We start from the raw sequence: 23,009 nt of genomic DNA, 5'->3' as shown, positions 1-23,009 counted from the left end.
AAAATCTGAGACGACAGGTGGATTAACAAAAGGCTAAACTGTGTTTTGCAATATTGCACTTGTGATTTCATGAATATGAATATTTTTTTGTAATATTATTTGACTGTGGTGCTATGTATATGCTGACGAAAATGATCCCGCTAACGGGATGGGTAGCATCAAGAAGTTTAGAGTCATTTAGAGAGATGTTCCATTTGCCAACACATTTTCTCAAACTAGGTGCATCCATCCTCCATGTCCAGGGGCTGCTGAGGCCAAAGAAATATAATTACTAGAACCGGCATCCTCACGCAACTCAATGTGCCGTGGTCAAAGGGGATTTTTTAAAATCCAATCTAGTAACTCTACTTCTATGGCTGAGGCCCTCTGTGGTGAGGCGAGTCGAGGCCACGCCATCACAAGCTGTTCAGAGAGCATTCAGCCCAAGCTGTGAAAGCCCAGTGTGGCTGGACTGGCTGGGTGGGGGCTGGTGGGCGGGTGGTAGGGCGAGGGCAGGAGAGTTAATAGAATAGCCAAGCAGCTCATTTGCATTTTATCAAAAGGAACAACTGTTTCCAGTGTTACGGCACAGATGGCATTGTACTTCAGCCCACTTTTTGTGTGTGTGTGTATGTGCATGTAAAGAGAGAATGATACAAAAAAATTGTGTAACCACAGGCAGAGCACAGATTATTTATTTTTTCTAATGAAAAAAGGATTGGAGTGTGTGAAGTATTGTTTCTTGTAACCTGAACTGAGAAGAAATTTAAGTGACTTTCCACTTTGAGTTGTGTAATTTCACACTAAAATGAGATTTCTCTCTACTGTAACGCTGTATTAATCAAGTTAATGTGACAGGCCTTGGCTCTGGGTGCACTGGAAGGGAAGGCTGTACCAGCACCAGCCAAAATGGATCTGGCTCCATGATGAATGAGTGACTTTGACAGCAGCTAAATATATACAACTGCATTCTGCATAGACAATTGAGGCTAACTGTAATTGTAAAAAAAAAAGCTAACATCCAGTTCTCTTGCAACTCTTGTATAATACGGAACACTAGTTTATGATTCATTTCTACACAAACACTACAGGCTATTTATTACTCACTGGTATACTCAAACTCAGAGAACATCTTTAAATAAGCCAACATGCTTATTCAAATAGATAAAACAATATTAGATACTTAGATAACTAGTGTATCAAAATAAACCAATATGCTTATCCAATAGATACAATAACATTGGATATGTAGATGACTGGTGTATCAAAATCAACCAAAACGTCATATGTAACAGATAAAATAACATTGGATATTTACTGTAGAAGGCTGGTGTGTTATTACCTTCTGCACTTACAGAATGAGATAAGATGACCTTGGTGTGCTCCTGTTAAAACACCCATCCTAACAGGGAGGCTTGACTGCTCTCCTTAGAGAGTATGATACTGTACAGCGGGATTCAATTCCACTCAGCGGTGGGTATCACTTCTCCCTTCCAATCAAATTAGACAGGAGTAATGATCTATGTAGAAATGGATTTGAGATGGTTACAAATTTGAAATGTTGATTGCGGGCCCACCGTGATGTTATCATTTGAGTAGCTTTATGCTCTGCTGCCTCGCTAGATATTGGAAACTGGAGTCTCAATCCTGGCTCTATTGATCCCGGGGCCTATTATATTCAGTAATTGCATGGCTCTGCCTTTAACAAGTCTTGGTTATTGCATCAGTGAATTGGATTACAGAAGTTTATTGAAAGGCTGGAGATATTGCCTCAAAAGCTTTTTCTTGCTGCTGTCTTCGATATTGGGAGTGAGAACACCATACATGTTCTAGATAGAAGGAATATGAGATAGATTGGAGTCCTCGATGGTTCACAGAAACACATCAGATCATTAGCATCTGAAACTCAACCATGAATCGTCTCATGCTTTTCCTGAACATTTCCATAATTCTTGCCTGTTAGCTCCAATAGTCCGCACTTTAGCAGTGAGCCAATGTGTTTGTCATAAATCGAATGGCCTTTTCACCATGCACGTAATGCTGCCTGTGTATTAACAACACACTATATCATACAGCACTGGGGCTCTGTGGCTGCTTGGGAGATTCCCTATACATCTGCCCACACATGCTGGATTGATCTGGTCTGGCCTCAGCTCCCTCTTACAAGCCCTGCTCTGCCCCCTATGCCATCGGACCCTCCGCCTGCTCATGGAACGACCCGTCACACATGCAGGCACACATAACACACAACACACACACACACACAGTGACCGACATGGACACACACACACAAACATGAAGCTAGCATCTAGTTTGCTTGGCAATTGGCTGTGCTGAGCTTTCATAACAATTGAAATGGATAACCAGGCTGCTGATGTGAAGGAAGTGGATTGTGCATCTCTTAATCTGAGATCAGAGCCCTTCTAAACTGCTCCTGGTGCAGAATTAGCCAGGTTTTATGTGAAGTGACACCAGGCAGTAATGCTGCAATGCTGTAACAGTGTGTTACTCTCTGGGCTCCACCAGCCATCCATCCAGCCAGGCAGGCAGGCAGGCAAGCACTCCTAGTCTGGCACCTCTCCCCTGAGGAAGAGAGGCCTGCCCTGCACTGACAGCTGACACACTCCCTCAGGCGAGCCTTAGCTAACTTCATGTATCAATTTTCAGCTCCCAACTCGTGCAGATGTTAATTTGGATTATCATTATGGATGGGAGATGAGGAACACAACCATAGTCTTTGATAGCGATCTCACTTCCTCTCTCTCTCCTTCCCTTCATTACACTATTTATCAGAAACTAGGAAAATAACATTCCTCTATTCCTGCCCTCCAGGGCAGGTCAGTTTATCTTGAAGGTCACGGTCACATTTGCTCTGTTTTACTATAAAAATGGAGCTCACCTTTGCTCATCATCGTCTAAGGGAAGGCTGTCTCAAACATCATCCTGCTTGCCACTATAATTCAGGCCACAATGCATCAGCCTACGGTCCAACATCCCTATCCAGCTCTGTTCACTGTCCTGGTTTAGCTTCTTCCACACAGATCTTGGCAAATTGTACCCATATGAAAAGGTCAGAGAGTAATACAAATTAATGTAATGGCAATGTCCTTTTTTCCTCCCCTAAAGTATCCTTCTGAGGCTTGTGAAACCAGCCAAACAAACAGAGAGGCCCTTTTTACTGCACATCATTCTTCTCTAAATGACAGGTTCAGATTGGTAATGAAGCCTGTGATGATGATGTTCTCTCCTGATCACTGCTATGTGGCCCTGGCTGTAGCTCTACACCATTGAGTCATGACAGTTCCCTTTTCACACTATTTATATTTTAAAAACTTTGTGTTTTCATTGTTAGGCACTGAGACAAAACATGTTAGGCGGCAGGTACCCTAGTGGTTAGAGCATTGGCTGAGTAACCAAACAGTTGCAAGGTTGCAAGATCAAATCCCTGAGCTGACAAGGTAAAAATCTGCCATTCTGCCCCTGAACAAGGCAGTTAGCCTAGGAACAGTGGATTATCATTGAAAATAATATTTTTTTCTTACCTGACTTGCCTAGTTAAATAAAACATTTAAAAAGTTCCAGTGCTTTTTTCGGTGGCGTTAACATTAAATAATATGGCAGTAGTAGAGTAGAGCACAGTACATGGTTGTTAAAACCTTTCTGTAATTTATCCTGCTCTCCTCTACACTCTTAGAAAAAATATATACAGTTGAAGTTGGAAGTTTACATACACCTTAGCCAAATACATTTAATCTCAGTTTTTCCACAATTCCTGACATTAAATCCTAGTAAAAATTCCCTGCCTTAGGTCAGTTAGGATCACCACTTTATTTTAAGAATGTAAAATGTCAGAATAATAGTAGAGAGAGTGATTAATTTCAGCTTTTATTTCTTTCATTACATTCCCAGTGGGTGAGAAGTTTACATACACTCAATTAGTATTTGGTAGCATTGCCTTTAAATTGTTTGCCTTTGGTCAAATGTTTCGGGTAGCCTTCCACACGTTTCCCACAATAAGTTGGTTGAATTTTGGCCCATTCCTCCTGACAGAGCTGGTGTAACTGAGTCAGGTTTGTAGGCCTCCTTGCTCGCACATGCTTTTGCAGTTCTGCCCACACATTTTCTTTAGGAAGTCAGGGCTTTGTGATGGCCACTCCAATACCTTGACTTTGTTGTCCTTAAGCCATTTTGCCACAACGTTGGAAGTATGCTTGGTGTCATTGTCCATTTGGAAGACCCATTTGCGACCAAGCTTTAACTTCCTGACTGATGTCTTGAGATGTTACTTCAACATATCCACATAATTCTCCTTCTCGTGATGCCATTTATTTTGTGAAGTGCACCGTCCCTCCTGCAGCAAAGCAACTCCCCAACATGATGCTGCCACCCCCGTGCTTCACGGTTGGGAGGGTGTTCTTCAGCTTGCAAGCCTACCCCTTTTTCCTCCAAATATAACAATGGTCATTATGGCCTAACAGTTCTATTTTTGTTTCATCAGACCAGAGGACATTTCTCCAAAAAAGTATGATCTTTGTTCCCATGTGCAGTTGCAAGCCGCAGTCTGGCTTTTTTATTGCGGTTTTGGAGCAGTGGCTTCTTCCTTGCTGAGCGGCCTTTCAGGTTATGTCAGTATAGGACTCGTTTTACTGTGGATGTAGATACTTTTGTACACAATGTCCTTTGCTGTTGTTCTAGGATAGATTTGCACTTTTCGCACCAAAGTACATTCGTCTCTAGGAGATGTCTCCTTCCTGAACAGTATGATGGCTGCGTTGTCCCATGGTGTTTATACTTGCATACTATTGTTTGTACAGATGAACGTGGTAGCTTCAGGCTTTTGGAAATTGCTCCCAAGGATGAACCAGACTTGTGGAGGTCAACAATTATTTTTCTGAGGTCTTGCCTGATTTCTTTTGATTTTCCCATGATGTCTAGCAAAGATGCACTGAGTTTGAAGGTAGGCCTTGAAATACATCCACAGGTACACCTCCAATTGACTCAAGTGATGTCAATTAGCCTATCAGAAGCTTCTAAAGCCATGACATCACTTTCTTGAATTTTCCAAGCTGCTTAAAGGCACAGTCAATTTAGTGTACGTGAACTTCTGACCCACTGGAATTGTGATATAGTGAATTATAAGTGAAATAATCTGTCTGTAATCAATTGTTGGAAAAATGACTTGTGTCATGCAAAAAGTAGATGTCCTAAACGACTTACCAAAACTATAGTTTGTTAACAAGAAATTTGGGGAGTGGTTGAAAAACAAGTTTTAATGACTCCAACCTAAGTGTATGTAAACTTCCGACTTCAACTGTATCTAGAACCTTAAACATTTCTTTGCCTGTCCCTATAGGAGAACCCATTTTGGTTCCAGGTAAAAGCCTTTTGGGTTTATGTATGACCTTTTCCACAGAGGGTTCTACAAGGAACCCAAAAGGGTTCAATGTGGAACCAAAAAGGGTTGTCCTATGGGGACAGCCAAAGAACCCTTTTGGAACCCTTTTTTCTAAGACAGTATAAAACCGTCCGCATGCTTCCCAACTGAAACAGTTTATACATATATTATGATGACATTTTGTGAAAATGTTGTTTGTTTTGTCCTTTGGCTAGGTTTTTTTCCAGCTGTTCATACACACATTATTTTTTATTGAGGCAAGCCAAATCTATCCCCCTTTGTCTGTAATTGGTCAACAGTAGGGATTGTTCAATGAAGTGTTTGTTGTCATTCAACGATAGACGACTCGTTTTCATGCAAATCTTTTCACTTGAGAAATACTAAACCAAACTAGAAATACTAAACCAATCATTCTAGTTTGGTGTAAAGTTGTGCGACTAAGATCTCCTTGGCAAAAACATCTAAATTAATGACAGATTTTTTGTTTTGTTATCTTAGATGAATCTTAAATCAAATCAAAGTTTATTTGTCACGTGCGCCGAATACAGTGAAATGCTTACTTACAGGCTCTAGCTAATTGTGAACAATAGGTAGGTAAAGAAATAAAACAACAGTAAAAAGACAGGCTATATACAGTAGCGAGGCTATAAAAGTAGTGAGGATACATACAGACACCGGTTATTCAGGCTGATTGAGGTAGTATGTACTCGTAGATATGGTTAAAGTGACTATGCATATATGATGAAAATATAGTAGCAGTAGCGAGTGGTTGGCGAGTGGTCAGTGGGACACAATGCAGATAGCCCGGTTAGCCAATGTGCGGGAGCAGTGGTTGGTCGGCCCAATTGAGGTAGTATGTACATGAGTGTATAGTTACAGTGACTATGCATATATGATAAACAGAGAGTAGCAGCAGCGTAAAAAGGAGATTAATTTTGAGTAATTCTATACTGGTTATGGCGTCTCAAGATGGACTAACTAGTACTATTGGCATTTTTTTCAAATTTTTAAAGCGAAGGTCTTTTCAAGCAAAGGTCGAAGGTATGCGAGCACACTAGTTTGGTCACATAGTTGAGTCCTACTAGGCGCCCTCCGAACCGAAGCATGAGGAAGCCTTAAGCCAGAGTCCAGAGCTGTGATGAACATGCAGTGGCTCCTTCAGAAAGGAGGACTGATGGAACTGCTGTGAAACAAGCATCAGGAAGTTTAAAAGTGGTCTGAAACTAGGGGAACAGGAAAATACAACTCTATTAGCTGTCTCTGCCTCTGGAATTCATCAGTGCTTGTCAAGACAGCTGCCCTGAGTAGGCAATGAATTTGTTTCAAGTGTCTGTGTGCCAAAGCAAGCAACAGAAACATTACTACTCTCTAATCAAGGACTAAGCTGGCATATTCGCTCTGCTGCCACTGCCTTAGGTTTTTTCATTGCCTGTAAGAGAGAGATCGAAAGAGAGAGAGAGAGGCTGATGGACTTCTGTTCTGCCTCCCCTCTAAGCTTGTCCTGGTAAAAAAAAGTGTATTAACACTGATATCAACACACTGACCTAAAGCTAACAGAAATACTTATTTCAACTCGACTTTAGACCTTTGATATTGAGGAAAGAGTATCTTGACTGCCATGCTAGTAGTGGCTGTATCCAATTGTGGCGCGTCCTATATGCATGTAACTCAGATGTGGTCATAGTGGGTCGCTATGTGAATACGTTGGCCTTTTACTGAGTGGCTTAAGGAATGTGCCAATGAAGACAAGACCAGCAGTAGGTGAACAGAGCAGTTGGTACCATCTCCAAGAATCCAAATAAGCTAATTAAGTGTGACCAAAAGCTTGAATTCTGCAGGCAGAGGGATTAGACTGTTTGATGAGCAGATTTAAGGGTTCAACCAAGGGGAACAATGAGAAACCCTTCTGGCCAAGCGTAATATTTCTCAGAACATTTTCTTTAAACCCATGTTTCTGTGACGTGTATTTTCTCCGCACTTCAGACCCAAGATCTTCCATCCCTGAGATTAAGGGGCTTTTATCATGGATCCTCTCCTCTCTCATGATTTCTTCACTTTTTTGTAGTTGCTTTTTTTTCCCTCTTTCCTCCTTACTTTGCTCAGAGTGGACTTTAATGGGTTTTAATAAATGTTACATCTCTGCATGGTTACAGACAAGTGTTAGTACCACTCCACCGAACTTCTCCTCCTTTAAACAATAAATCCCTGAAAGGAAGGCTTCATGCAGGTATGAGAGATAAGAAGATCGAAACCCCATGGGAGCATAGCAGAGTTGCGGATATTCCTTTTTTCCTTTGATTATAATTAATGGACATTTTTGTAGGGGTTGACACATTTTTCATAAGGAAAAATCTACTCTGAAATTTTAAAGTGGAAATTACAAACTTCGGAATCCTTTTTAAACCTCAAATACACTACACATTTAACATTTCCTGCATTGCAGGAAAGTTCTCCTGCAACAGGGTGATCAAATTAAGATCCTACATTTGTAACATGATCATTGGGCTCATACCAGAGTTGTGGACATGTATTCTTTCTTTGATACGTTCTTCTGGCCTGCACCTGATGAATTGGATGTGCATATTTGTTTATTTTTTCCATTAATTATAATCCACATAATAATTCACATGTCCTGTTGCTGCAGTATTATTTTCCTGCTTTAGCAAACTGGCTAAAATGAAGATCCTACATCTGCAGATAGTTTTAGCTAAATGTCACTATAAAGTATCTAGGCCTGTAGCGTCAGTACACATACACTGATCATAAATGAATACATTGAAGTGACAGTGTACTTTTCCTTCCTTTTTCTCGCTCAGCCAACTTTCACTACTAGTTTCCTTTACAGTACACATGATCTGTATTGATTTCGCAAACATGAATCCAATGATATGACCATGTACTTTCCTCTCCCTATCTGTTCTCTAGACATTCCACACCCCCAGCCTGGGAGACGAGGAGTTTGAGATCCCTCCCATCACCCCTCCTCCAGAGACAGAGTCTGGCCTGGGCCTATCGGATGTGGACTCCCCCTTCCCGGGGCACCCGCTCCAGCACAGGGGACCCTTCACCCCCCAGTTCCCCCCTCAGAGCCTGGAGCTGCCCTCCATCACCATCTCACGCAACCTCATGGACCAGGAGGGGCTCTCCAGCATCAACGGCCTGCCATTGGTGAGTACTAGACTGGACCAACACGTAGGGTAGAGGGATTTAATAGATACTATGGTCACATGCATAGGCATCAAGTACAGCGTGCTATTAGGACATGCGCCTCTTCAATAATTATAGGGCTAGGGTGGGTTTAAGGCGTCAATTTGACATATTTGTTCATGCACAGAGAAAATATAGTACCAGGCACCAACACTTGGGTACAGGGTCAAGGTGCTGTCATATAAACATATAAATAAAAAAGGTCAGGAGAGCCCATGTGACCATTACAGTATGATCTGAGTACCTGGAGAATACCCTTACCCTTTATTAGGCCATAGAGTAACCTTCACTGCACTCAGTGCACACCTCCAGTTGTTACTGCATCTGGCACAGCATCTGGCCCATTTATAAAGCTGGAGGATGGAATAGTATCACAATGCTAGCTAGACAATGGTCGCAGTATGTAAATACTGAATTCTGTTTGGGTTTATAAAGGAAAAACAAAGCCTACAAAAATAACCCTCTTTGTAATAGGAAAATATATGAATGGATCATGGGCATGATGGCACAATGTATTTTTGCCCCTCCAGGGAGTGATGAAAGTGAGTCCCCAAAAAGTGCAACGGTTTCATGGCCCCGTATACAGTATTATGTATGTTGGTTCCAGAAACCCTGTTCTGTAGATGCTGATGCATCATTCCGTTCTGTCCTGTCCCTTCCACTGTCACATGATGTGTTTCCATGCCTTTATCTACATGTTGTTATGTTCAGAGCCTGAATGCACTCAGTCAACTGACAGACAGAGCTTTGTTTGAGTTCAGAATCCCAGGTTTTGTATTTGGTTAAATAACACGATGCTACTAGAATTAACCTTTTGGTGTGAGTACTTAGAAAGGGAGTCAATGAATGGATCTCCAGCTTAGCCTTCCTGTCCATTGACGTGGATGAGAGAATGTGGAATGGTTCCGGAACCCAGTAATCACTTTCTGTATGTTGATAGAGTTCTATGTTATAGATTTAAAACATTTTGATAGAAAAAGCTTTCTTAAATGCCATTGAGGATGAAATGCATTGAGGAGGAAACATGGAAATGTCACTCGCTGACACTATCACAGTAATATGGGATTATTATAGGAAGAAAATATGGAAGCAGAAAGCATTATATGCAGAAAGATGATATTGATGCTGTGTTTTTGGGGGGGTGAACTGCAAAACAGTCATTACATTGAACAAAAATATCATGATAGTTTTAGCCATATTATCCATGTAAAAATGTATTTCAGACCCCCCACTTTTAAACCAGACACATATGGTGAATCACATACAGTGTATGATATTACAGAATATGTATTTACATTCTGATATGGGCAGGCGCTATAACATTTCATTGCCTTTTTTCCTCCCTTCCATGCTGCTGGCATGTAAAATAATTGCAGCTTTTAAAATATCTGTGCTGCATAAGCGAGCCCCGGAAGGCTTTTGCCTAAAGAATTTTCATTTCATGGTCAGTTAAGCTTTTTTACATCTGGAGAAGAAACGGAACCTTGACACAATTACAGTCCTGACTGTTCTCACGACTTGGTGGAGGATTAGATTTGATTCTCCAACATTATTCCTCTTTAACACCATTTGCATGGCTCATGTCTCTGATTGTAAGAAGAGACTATTAAAACTACAGGGAAAGAATGTGCGGTTTCTGCTCCTTTGCCTCGTGGCATTGTCACTGGGAGACTGTTGCACACTGCTCTGCTCCTTTATCACTCAGCAAACATTGTACCACAGACAGAAAGGCAGAAAGGCTTACCGACCGTGAACTCCATTATGTTCTGGATATGGGATTGATCCCCAAAAGTCCTGAACACAGAGACAATGCAGGGAAATTACATTGATCTATGCCATTGTCTTTGGTTTGAGATTTGAAAAGGGTTGCGGGAAGTAACTTTTTTAATGAACTATATAGTGTTTATAAAAGTGTTATTACATTTTAGGTTCATTTTGTCAGTGGAATGACATTGGGGGACAACATTGTGTACACTACACTGTTGTGTATCTCTTATTTGAAACGTTTGCAAGGACATATAAAATAAACCATGCAAATAAAACATAGTAAGTACATTTCCCAACCAGTCACAGTTTTCATATTTCCCAAATAGTTTTCTCTGTTCTCTTAGCTCTGTGGCATTGGGTAATTCGTAACTGTGATAGCCTCTCGCTACACCACCATGACAAAAAAAAAACAATGGGTGTACAATGTACCTGTACCATTTTCAAATCCCCCCTCCATGTAGTTGCTCTGCCAAGTGTTCCACTAATTCCTTTCCCCTATAATGCTCCATGTATGTCTTGCAAATTGGCCACATATGCTATGGTTCTACAAAGAGAAATACATGTCTGTGGGCTGGCAGAAAGCAAGTCATTATTTATTTAATCTGCTCTCCAAACAAGCTTCTGACTGTCATTTGTGTCTCGCAGCATGTGTCCTCCTGATTTGTGATTTGGTCTCTGTCAATAGTTCCAAATACTATTGGAGGTGGAACTGCCAGTATCTATTTATTTAGAGCTCCCTTCATTCTCACTTTCTTTTTCTCTCTCTCTCTCTCTCTCTCTTTCGCTCTCTACGATGCACTGCACAGGCCTCTGGGTGCTATTTCTGAAAATATCTCTGTCTTCTCTACAGTATCCTTGCACAGAGTTAGACTTTTCCCATGTTTCCTCCCTTGTAAGAATGTATGGGTGGATATGTCGGTCTATAAAAAGGTCCCTTCTACGTGTCACATCTTCATAATTGGGTTAGAAATAGCCCAAATATCTTGTTTGAATAGAAATTAATATGGAGTCAAATGTATCTTTCTTAGTTTGTTGCCCAAAATTGATGCAAAGATGCATGTTTATTGTATTTACATGAATACATACTGACTATATGCCAAGTCTAGTCAGTAGGAATCTAATCTGCATCATTTGCGCTACGTTCACCCTAATGACTTAGTACACACAAACATTTAGCCAGCTAGACTAGTACATTCATCGACAGTTGTTTTTCTCTATAGCCAACACCCAGTAATGCCATGCAATTTGTAGCTGACTGTATGTACAATACGTTAATTACACCCTGATAGTGTACAGATAGTCTATGAATCTAATCCCCTAGATTCTGACCCGTCACAAACCACTGTCTTGAATAAAATGGAAAATATGACCAGTGTTGCAGAAACAGTTGTATTTTTTACACTCTCTTATCTTCCTTCCAAGCTGAGTAGCACTGACATCAGTTGTACATCCATTTCAGAGAGTGGATTTTTTTGTCATTGTTTTCTTCGTCCTGTTTCTTTTCTCTTTTTACTTTCAGCCAGTCAGATGTTGTGACATATTGGGTCAGTCAGAAATTAAAGATATTCATGCAGGCATGCAATACTTGTAATGAAGTCTCAACCTGACCTTCTGTATGATTGATTCTGTAATTTAGTTTTCTTAGGCAGCCAGCACTTGAAATGAAATGATATCATGTTGAACAAGTTTTAAATACCCACAGTGCACCGGGAGAAATGGGGGAAGGAAGAGTTTTGGGGCAGGGCATTTATGGGGGAGCGGGAGAAGGGGAAGGGGATGTGTAGCCCTTCAAGGTCAGTTAAAATGGGAGTGTGGAAGGGAATATTTTGTTTTTGGGCTGGGGGGTTGGATGGAGAGGGGTTAGTCAGTGGATGGACTGTGACTGTGTATATGCACAGCAGTATACTGTGAGGTTTGTTAAAGCCAGAGACAGGGGGGAGAGGAGTCGAAAAACAATTTATCTTCATGCTATTATAGCCTTTACCAGCATTCTAAATTCCATTTTTCTCATTTGGCTTAAGCACCAAGGTTCTGCGGCCAGGGAGCCGAAAAGGGAGGAGTAAGAAAATAAGATGGACCCGTTTAAAAGCACATGCAGTAAAGGACTATGTGCAGAGGACTGATAAACTATCTTTAATAGGACTGACCTTTCATGCTGGCGAAAGTTACTGGGGGACTCATCCTTATAATTACCATATAGATGATTTTACCCCTCTTCTGCAATGGAACATTTCCAAGAGCTTCTGTCAATGATTGAATGGAAATTTAACTTGTTAACATTCTTTTCAGCCTGTTAAATTCCCCACCTCCTCAGATTCTGATTCCAATATCTCCAAGAACAGACCCAAGGCTCTTTTCATTGACATCACTGCTATTGAGATTTTATCTCTGGTACTTCTGAATGAGTAATGTTGCATTTTCAGTCCAGCTGCTGTGTTTATTAGCCAGTGTGTTGTGGAAGGGTCTCGGCTATTGTTGGGTTTTTTATTGCATCTTATACATAGTTGTTGGGATGCTTTGGTGCAGAGGAGAGGATAGGATGTGTAGTCAAAGCCAACAACCTTCTATCAAACAAGCCAATATGCTTGTGACAGCTTGACAGGTACACATGAGTTGCTGGCTCCTTGAGCTTGAGGACTTTTAAAAGGCATAGATGTTGAGAGTCTCCATCTCAAGATTTCCTTCACAAAGCCATATTGATTGGAGAGTAGATTGCATAGACTCTAGGTTTACTTGTGTTTGATACACATGTATACAAACACACAAGCTGGATGGAGCCTGATAGGGATGTTTTTTTTTATTTGACCTTTATTTAGTTAGGCAAGTCAGTTAAGAACACATTCTTATTTACAATGACAGCCTAGGAACAGTGGGTTAACTGCCTTGTTCAGGGGCAGAATGACAGATTTTTACCTTGTCAGCTCGGGGATTCGATCTAGCAACCGTTCGGTTACAGGTCCAACACTCTAACCACTAGGCTACCTGCTTCCCCATTTGTCACATCTGGCCACTGTGCATTCAAGATAAGGACTTATTTACAGATTTATGATGACTATCAAGCTATCTTCTTAGATGTCTGCTGTGACTGCAGACAATATCTGCGTCCCAAAGGCACCCTATTCCCAACATAGTGCACTATGGACCCTGGTTAAAAGTAGTGCACTATATAAAGAATAGGGTGCCATTTGGGACGCATCCAATATTCTAATTAAAATGCAACTGAGAGGACAGAAGGACATAAATTAACAGACTTGTTGCAGATTCACACATTACATTCACAACCACTGTAGCCCTTTCTCAGGGACTAGTATTATCCAGGGGTGTTTTGATAGTATGGTTAACATAGATGTGTTAAGATTAGGCCTAAGCTAGGGTATGTTCGCCTACTCTATAATCACTCACTCCTCTTCAAACTTTGTTTGTACAGCTTTTTTGTTACATACAGCATATATGTTACACACATTTTACATACATGCTACTTTTTTTTTACATTGTAGTTGCATAGCAAATATATATATTTTTCATATACAGTGCCTTGCGAAAGTATTCGGCCCCCTTGAACTTTGCGACCTTTTGCCACATTTCAGGCTTCAAACATAAAGATATAAAACTGTATTTTTTTGTGAAGAATCAACAACAAGTGGGACACAATCATGAAGTGGAACGACATTTATTGGATATTTCAAACTTTTTTAACAAATCAAAAACTTAAAAATTGGGCGTGCAAAATTATTCAGCCCCTTTACTTTCAGTGCAGCAAACTCTCTCCAGAAGTTCAGTGAGGATCTCTGAATGATCCAATGTTGACCTAAATGACTAATGATGATAAATACAATCCACCTGTGTGTAATCAAGTCTCCGTATAAATGCACCTGCACTGTGATAGTCTCAGAGGTCCGTTAAAAGCGCAGAGAGCATCATGAAGAACAAGGAACACACCAGGCAGGTCCGAGATACTGTTGTGAAGAAGTTTAAAGCCGGATTTGGACACAAAAAGATTTCCCAAGCTTTAAACATCCCAAGGAGCACTGTGCAAGCGATAATATTGAAATGGAAGGAGTATCAGACCACTGCAAATCTACCAAGACCTGGCCGTCCCTCTAAACTTTCAGCTCATGCAAGGAGAAGACTGATCAGAGATGCAGCCAAGAGGTCCATGATCACTCTGGATGAACTGCAGAGATCTACAGCTGAGGTGGGAGACTCTGTCCATAGGACAACATTCAGTCGTATATTGCACAAATCCGGCCTTTTTGGAAGAGTGGCAAGAAGAAAGCCATTTCTTAAAGATATCCATAAAAAGTGTTGTTTAAAGTTTCCCACAAGCCACCTGGGAGACACACCAAACATGTGGAAGAAGGTGCTCTGGTCAGATGAAACCAAAATTTAACTTTTTGGCAACAATGCAAAACGTTATGTTTGGCGTAAAAGCAACACAGCTGAACACACCATCCCCACTGTCAAACATGGTGGTGGCAGCATCATGGTTTGGGCTTGCTTTTCTTCAGCAGGGACAGGGAAGATGGTTAAAATTGATGGGAAGATGGATGGAGCCAAATACAGGACCATTCTGGAAGAAAACCTGATGGAGTCTGCAAAAGACCTGAGACTGGGACAGAGATTTGTCTTCCAACAAGACAATGATCCAAAACATAAAGCAAAATCTACAATGGAATGGTTCAAATATAAACATATCCAGGTGTTAGAATGGCCAAGGCAAAGTCCAGACCTGAATCCAATCGAGAATCTGTGGAAAGAACTGAAAACTGCTGTTCACAAATGCTCTCCATCCAACCTCACTGAGCTCGAGTTGTTTTGCAAGGAGGAATGGGAAAAAATTTCAGTCTCTCGATGTGCAAAACTGATAGAGACATACCCCAAGCGACTTACAGCTGTAATCGCAGCAAAAGGTGGCGCTACAAAGTATTAACTTAAGGGGGCTGAATAATTTTGCACGCCCAATTTTTCAGTTTTTGATTTGTTAAAAAAGTTTGAGATATCCAATAAATGTCGTTCCACTTCATGATTGTGTCCCACTTGTTGTTGATTCTTCACAAAAAAATACAGTTTTATATCTTTATGTTTGAAGCCTGAAATGTGGCAAAAGGTCGCAAAGTTCAAGGGGGCCGAATACTTTCGCAAGGCACTGTAGATTACATTAATCACTCACTCTTTTAGGTAAGTAGTTGTGAGCTGAAGAAAAGAGCCGTAGATGTATTTATAGCCACCAGTCAAGTTTATAATATTATACCACTATAGTCTGTATAGCAATCTGGGTTTGGTGATATTATTGTAACACTAGTGTAAGCTATTTCACCACAAACCCATTTACAAAAAGGTCAGCTATCACTAAAGCCAGCAAACACAAGATACATTTTGAAAGGCAAACGATCTTTGAATAGGGCAGGGCCATAGCTATTATGAAGAAAACTCAACATTTGACACAAATGGCATGATGTGTCATTGCTCTAAGTGATATTGCATCATTGTGATATTGTGTTTAAATGTTGTTACACAGATGGTCATGGCTAAAGAGCTCAGTGTGTTTCATCTGTGATGCTCTCAATGAGCAGAGAGTCACTCAGAGCACTAACTTACTGTAGCTCACTACTGGAGGTGACAATGAGACTTACACATCAAGTGGAACATTTGAAAACTGAAGATATGTAAATCAACATTACATTGTTATCCCATTGCTCGAGTTTATTTCACCATTTATTCAAAGAGAGAATTGAATGGTTGGCATGTTTTATTTCACTATTTATTCAAAGAGAGAATTGAATGGTTGGCATGTTTTATTTCACTATTTATTCAAAGAGAGAATTGAATGGTTGGCATGTTTTATTTCACTATTTATTCAAAGAGAGAATTGAATGGTTGGCATGTTTTATTTCACTATTTATTCAAAGAGAGAATTGAATGGTTGGCATGTTTTATTTCACTATTTATTCAAAGAGAGAATTGAATGGTTGGCATGTTTTATTTCACTATTTATTCAAAGAGAGAATTGAATGGTTGGCATGTTTTATTTCACTATTTATTCAAAGAGAGAATTGAATGGTTGGCATGTTTTATTTCACTATTTATTCAAAGAGAGAATTGAATGGTTGGCATGTTTTATTTCACTATTTATTCAAAGAGAGAATTGAATGGTTGGCATGTTTTATTTCACTATTTATTCAAAGAGAGAATTGAGTGGTTGGCATGTTTTATTTCACTATTTATTCAAAGAGAGAATTGAATGGTTGGCATGTTTTATTTCACTATTTATTCAAAGAGAGAATTGAATGGTTGGCATGTTTTATTTCACTATTTATTCAAAGAGAGAATTGAATGGTTGGCATGTTTTATTTCACTATTTATTCAAAGAGAGAATTGAATGGTTGGCATGTTTTATTTCACTATTTATTCAAAGAGAGAATTGAATGGTTGGCATGTTTTATTTCACTATTTATTCAAAGAGAGAATTGAATGGTTGGCATGTTTTATTTCACTATTTATTCAAAGAGAGAATTGAGTGGTTGGCATGTTTGCATCATTAAATGGTATTCTATTCCATCTCTGGTGGAGTATTTCTATGTTAATATTGAATACATATCTGCCTTGTAGACTGATTTATGAGAGGTAGTAGACATGGCACATGAGAAAGATGGGAGACAAATGGATTGTAAATTCAATATGTTTCTGTTCTGTGAAGGTGTTTGAATATTGTTTTGAAGACAGGGCTCGTAAGGTTCTCTCAATAAAGCAAGGTGTGTGGGTATATGATGTGTTGATGTTGGGAGAGATGGAGTTTGTGCTGCTGCTGAATACCAGATGGATGTTACTCAGGGAGAACACACGAACACGAACACACACACACACACACACCACACAAACACACACACCTCCCAAACAAATCACATTTTTGTTGTGTTTGGTTATTTTTCACTATTCCCTGTCAGCTCCGCTGCATCCCTGATCATTCTCCCCTCTGAGAGAATGACAGGCCATGTAATTCCATCCTCAGTGGAATTCTCAATGCAAACATCTACCTCTCCCTTTACACAAAGAGATTTTGAAAACCATAATGTTTTATCTGGAAGATATATTAGAAAATATGAAGATGGTATTGATGGTATCATATACTCAGCATTGTATAAAGAGGAAGAAAAATGCCCATGACACGCCAATCGTATCCCTTCAGACAGTTGAATTGTAGAGTTGATTATATAGAAATATATTTTCACTCTTTGGCAGTTAAAGTATGATCTATGAAACCTGCCAGCAGATAGCATTTCATCTTTAAACATAATGGAGAAGGTATCATTTGGGCCCCCATCTGCCAGCTAGGGTAAATGTATTACTTTCAAAATGTCAGATTTCACAGAAATGTATAACATTTTTATTTGTTGTATGGGCATTAAATCCAAAATGTTTTCGAGGTAGTCATTGTGCATACAAATCGTGACTTGCACAATCTTTATTTTTTTGTCCTGGCATTTGAGGTTATGTAGCCAAACCATCTCAAGGGTACTAACTCAGTCCATTATACACCAGGGTCTGAGCAGTCAAAGCTGTGCCACAGAGTGTTGTGAACTGTATCAATTGAGCTGTGAAGCTATTTATTAATGGCAGATCAAACTGGCTACTCAGGTTTCAAGATAATTCATCATAGTTGATAATGGGAGAAGTTAAAGACCCAGGGCCATGTGTTATGTTATGTGATGCATTGTGGCCATGTGACAGTCTGGAAGAATGTGATGACCAGATTTTTGTTCTGTTATGCTCTGGTCCAATATATGTTTGTGCTGTATAGCCAACTCCTATTTCGTTGTCATGCCAAACAAATAGCTATATAGCACAAACATATCTGGGACCAGGCTACAGATACAGTACAGTCTCTTACAAGATGCTGTCATATTTACTGACTTTTCCCTCTCTTTCTCCTCTGATTCAGAACATGCAGGGCCACCTCCGCCAGTACCCCCCTAACCCCGCCATGGTCATGAGATCCATCATCAGCATGAACAACCCCCATGGTATGATGTCCCGTAACCAGCTGACCACCATCAACCAGTCCCAGCTCAGTGCCCAGCTAGGCTTGAACATGACAGGACCCAAAATCCCCCATACTTCACCCTCACCACCAGCCAGCAAGTCGGCCACGCCCTCACCCTCCAGCTCTATCAACGAGGACGACCAAGACCAGGACAATAGGGTGAGTGAGGAAAACTCTATGAAAGGGCCTTAAATAAAAACATTTTAAAGAAGGCTGCACTAAGATTGTGCTCACTTTAGTGTGAAATAGACCTGATTGAATAGCACAGTGACTGCTTGATATTCATATGCATTTGTTGAAGGTGGTTGTGTTAGTAAAGTGTCACATGCACATTCCTCTGGCACTACCACAAGTCACCATTGAATTACATTCATCTGTCTAAACCAGATCACTCTTCTTGTAACAGGTAATGGCAGGAGAAAAGCGCCCAGCGCCAGATGCTGGGAAGAAGCCCAAGACCCCCAAGAAGAAGAAGAAGAAGGACCCCAATGAGCCCCAGAAGCCAGTTTCAGCCTACGCCCTGTTCTTCAGAGACACACAGGCCGCCATTAAGGGTCAAAACCCCAACGCCACCTTCGGAGAGGTTTCCAAGATAGTGGCCTCCATGTGGGATGGATTGGGAGAGGAACAGAAGCAGGTAATCCATCATTATCTGTCAGAGCAATCCTACACTATGACATTTACACCACTGGGTCTGCATTCACAAAGGCTGAGTTTACACAGGCAGCCCAATTCTGATCTTTTTTTCGGCTCAATTCTGATCTTCAGCTCTGAAAAAGATCTGACGTGAAAAGATCTGTGATTGATCAAAAGACCAATTAGTGGAATAAAAAACTAATCTGAATTGGGATGCCTGTGTAAACACAGCCCTAGCATCTCAGACTAGGAGTGTTGATATAGAATCAGTTTAGCCTTTTAGATCATACTGAATACGATTATATATGAACAGGACAGGGGAGACTTACCAGATCCTGAATGAGCACTTCTACTCTGAGATGCTTTGTGAATACTGGCCCTTGACTTTTATATCTGATTGAGAAGCAAATGCATGATGATCAGTAATTAGCAGTAATTGCTCTAAGGGGATGCATGAAGTCAGATTGTATAATTTCTCCTGCCCGCTCATTTCCCAATCAATATGTGGAGAGCTACAGAAATAAATCGATGAATATAGACATCAAAAGTAGAAGGCTGTTTAGTCAGTTATATTGTGCTTCCTATGCCTGCATCTAGATGTTGTATCTCTTTACAGAGTGATCCTTTGTTTGTCACCTGTCATTCACACCTGTCCGTCTTGTCATAACAGGGCTATAAAAGCAAAACAGAGGCTGCTAAAAAGGAATATTTAAAAGCCCTCGCTGCCTACCGCGCCAGCCTGGTTTCAAAGGTGAGACACTGCTTTCTTTCACTTTTCACCCAACAGAAGTGTGAACTGCTGGGAAGAAGCCTAAGACCCCTAGTTTTTATTTCTGACTTGTTATATTTTTGATTTGACTTGATTATAATTGATATTGATATTTGTACTGCATTATTGAGGAGCGCTGCATTTCACTGTACCGTTTATAACAGCAGTATCCTGCGCATGTGACAAAAGAAACATTGATTTGATTTGAATTTCATTGTGACAAGTAGTAAACTTAGATATTCAAATATTCCTGCACGAGCTGCATCCAGATCCTGAATCTTTTCAAGATTGCAATCTTAGAAAGTAAGAGGATTTATAGCTTTACGTTGTTACCTCAGGCTATTGTCGAAATAAACATTTATTTCGTGAGTAAGTCTAGTGTCCATTCCTAGTCTGTATCTAACATGCTGTTGTTTCACTTCCAGGCTGCCCAGGAATCAGCAGAGGCTCAGACCATCCGTTCAGTCCAGCAGACCCTGGCCTCCACCAGCCTGTCCCCAGGTCTGATGCTGCCTTCCCCACTCTCCCAGCACCCGTCCATGTCCTCCATGTCCTCCATGGCCCAGGCTCTCCAGAACGGCATGCCACGGGCCATCGCCCCCAAGCCGCTGCAGATGAGGCTGGGGGGCAACCAGATCGTGACCTCGGTGACGGTGCAGCACCAGAACATGACCAACGGTGTGCCATCCCAGCTGCTGAACCAGATGGGTGGAGGTGGTGGAGGAGGGGCCATGGTGGCCGGGGCCCAGCCCACGGCCGTGTCCCAGATGAGCCCGCCCATGCAGGGTGGCGTGGGGGGGCACATGCAGCAGCTGCAGCAGCAGCAAACACAGCAGCAGCAGATGCAGCAACACCTGCAGCACCACCAGATGCAGCAGCAGCAGATGCACCACCAGCAGATCCAGCAGCAGATGCAGCATCAGCATTTCCAGCACCACCTCCAGCAGCAGCTACAGCAACACAACATACAGCAACAGCAGCAGCAACAACAACAACAGCAGCAACAACAACAACAACAACAGCAGCAGCAGCAGCAGCAGCAGCAGCAGCAGCAGCAGAGGCATGATATGCAGCAACAGCAACTGCAACTCCACCAGATGCAGATGCAGCAGCTCCACCAGCAGCAGATGCAGCAGCATCTCCAACAACAGCAGCAACAGCACCAGTCCCAGTGTTCCCCACCACAACACTCACCCAGCACACCTCAATCTGTGGGGGGCTCCGCCTCCATGGGCAGTCCCCAACCCGCCCCCCAGCAGCCACACCCATCCCAGATCCAGGCCCACGCCCAGGTTCTGTCCCAGGTCTCCATCTACTGAGCCAAATGAATGGAAGATATCTATCTTATCTCAAAGAAGAGGAATAGAAATAAAAGCATAATTTCCACGTTGCTTTTCTAAGTTGCACTTAAGAAGTGTGTAAGAATTAGAATGTTTTACAAAGAACTTGTCCATTGTTATAGACGGATATGAATACCTACGTAGACATGTAAAGGGGCAGATACCTTAGCTGGATTTTGTCTATAAAATAGGCTGCGCTATGAGGATAAGTCGGTAGGCAAATGCCCATTGATTGTTTATTGTTTGTTTGTTTGTCTTTCTCTGCTCAATTGTCAATTCAAAACTGACTTTGGGCGCATTTGTGAAAGGACTGGTGTACCTGACTCACACAGGGGAAGGAATGCCCTGTTTTTATTTAATGATAAAGCTTTATTTATGAGGTCAAAGTTGTCATTTCAGCCCAACTACTGGACACAATGAATGGATTTCAACAGGCATTTTGTTTTGCAGCTCTAACCTCTCCCAGAGAAGAACGCCTGAACTGAATGACTTACAGGTACCATCCTGGAGACCAGTAATCCACACATTAAACTTGTTTCCACACTGGCCAGTATATTATGAGACTTTCTACCTTTTTCCCATTTTTCTCTTGCCCTACATTCCTGCAGATGTAACTGTTTAACAAATTGTCTAAAGGAAACTCTCCATTAAACCATCACGCATTTCAGGCCAATGTGATATCTGAGTGCATTCATCCTATGGCATGAAGGCAAGAGACAATATCTTAAGGAAAAAGGGAACTGAAAAATGTCTTTGGGATGGGGGATTGTGGGGGTTGCTGGATGGAAGAATGGAGGAATGGACAGACAGAGACATAAACTGCCATAAGATCATTTATGTCATCAAACTGTAAATGTAACCTGCTGTAAGTGTTTTGTAGAGTTGGGGACCTCCTCTTTCCACTAAAATACCCATTTGTTCAAAAAGTGTGTGTGAAACTGGCACTCCAAAAAATCCTCCTTTTATGTATTTGTTTTTACCTCAGATGTTTAAGAATTAAATTATGTTTTTATTTGGTGTGATAAAGGGGATATTTTATGGTAAATGAAAAATTCCACGATCAAGGTTGATGGTTTCATGATTGATTGATGTATTTTTACACTACGTACTCCTTGATACTACAAAACTCATCAAAAGTAAGAAGAAGTAGCAGAGACACTTTGTTGCACTGTCAGAGCCAATTGAAAAGGCAATGAGGGTATTTTCTTGCCAGATGAAGTGATATATCCATGATGAAAAGAGAAGCGTTGTACATTTTTCATATCACCTGTTGTAAAGTTTTAATATGTGAGGCTGTAATTAAAACATTGGTAAAATGATCTGTATGATTACTATATCACGTAGTGCATTTCTGCTCTTTTATACTTTTTTATGAGTTATAATAGCAACAATTAATTTGTTTGTATTTTGCTTACAGATAAAAATCCAACTGCTTTCTTAAAACTGTCCATAGAATAAATGCATTTTAGTATGAATATTCTACTTGTTTTTGAGCTCTTAATAGGACATTTAATTTAACATTTGAGTTTAAATGAAAACACAACCAGAGACATTCTATCTATTATACTATTAGCCATAATAGTATAATTAGCCATAATAGTATAATTAGCCATGATATTATACTCTATTATACTATAAGCCATGATATTAGCCAAAATGTTGTATGAAGTCTCCTTATTGTTAGGTTTTGAAAAATGTGAAAAGAAAAACAATATTTATGTATAGAATTATTTCAAGAGAATTAATTATTATGGAGTAAATAAGACGTTTAATAATAATAACGATGCAGGGATATAAAACCTACTTCTCCTGTTGCCATTATTATAGTTTGTATATGTTTCTCTGTGATTTCAACATGGAGTACCAACTGTGTCA

The 23,009-nt window shown here is 40.6% G+C and overlaps 1 protein-coding gene across 1 annotated transcript in view; it reads left to right on the top strand.

The window, feature by feature from the left end:
• The window catches only part of LOC110506738 (TOX high mobility group box family member 3), a 63,734-nt gene extending 41,125 nt beyond the window's left edge, over positions 1–22,609 (top strand). The window contains exons 3-7 of the mRNA XM_021586571.3: positions 8,300–8,542; positions 18,288–18,548; positions 18,796–19,026; positions 19,696–19,776; positions 20,220–22,609. Coding sequence (XP_021442246.3) covers positions 8,300–8,542; positions 18,288–18,548; positions 18,796–19,026; positions 19,696–19,776; positions 20,220–21,113 — 1,710 coding nt within the window. The 3' untranslated portion in view covers positions 21,114–22,609. The remainder of the gene's footprint in view (positions 1–8,299; positions 8,543–18,287; positions 18,549–18,795; positions 19,027–19,695; positions 19,777–20,219) is intronic.
• Positions 22,610–23,009: the final 400 nt, after the last annotated feature.

The sequence above is a fragment of the Oncorhynchus mykiss genome, chromosome 26, assembly GCF_057628025.1.
Source record: "Oncorhynchus mykiss isolate SJ-2025 chromosome 26, ASM5762802v1, whole genome shotgun sequence".
In the NCBI taxonomy this organism is placed as follows: Eukaryota; Metazoa; Chordata; class Actinopteri; order Salmoniformes; family Salmonidae; genus Oncorhynchus; species Oncorhynchus mykiss.
The sequence above is the reverse complement of the archived record's forward strand: the minus strand, read 5'-3'. Positions and strand labels throughout refer to the sequence as shown.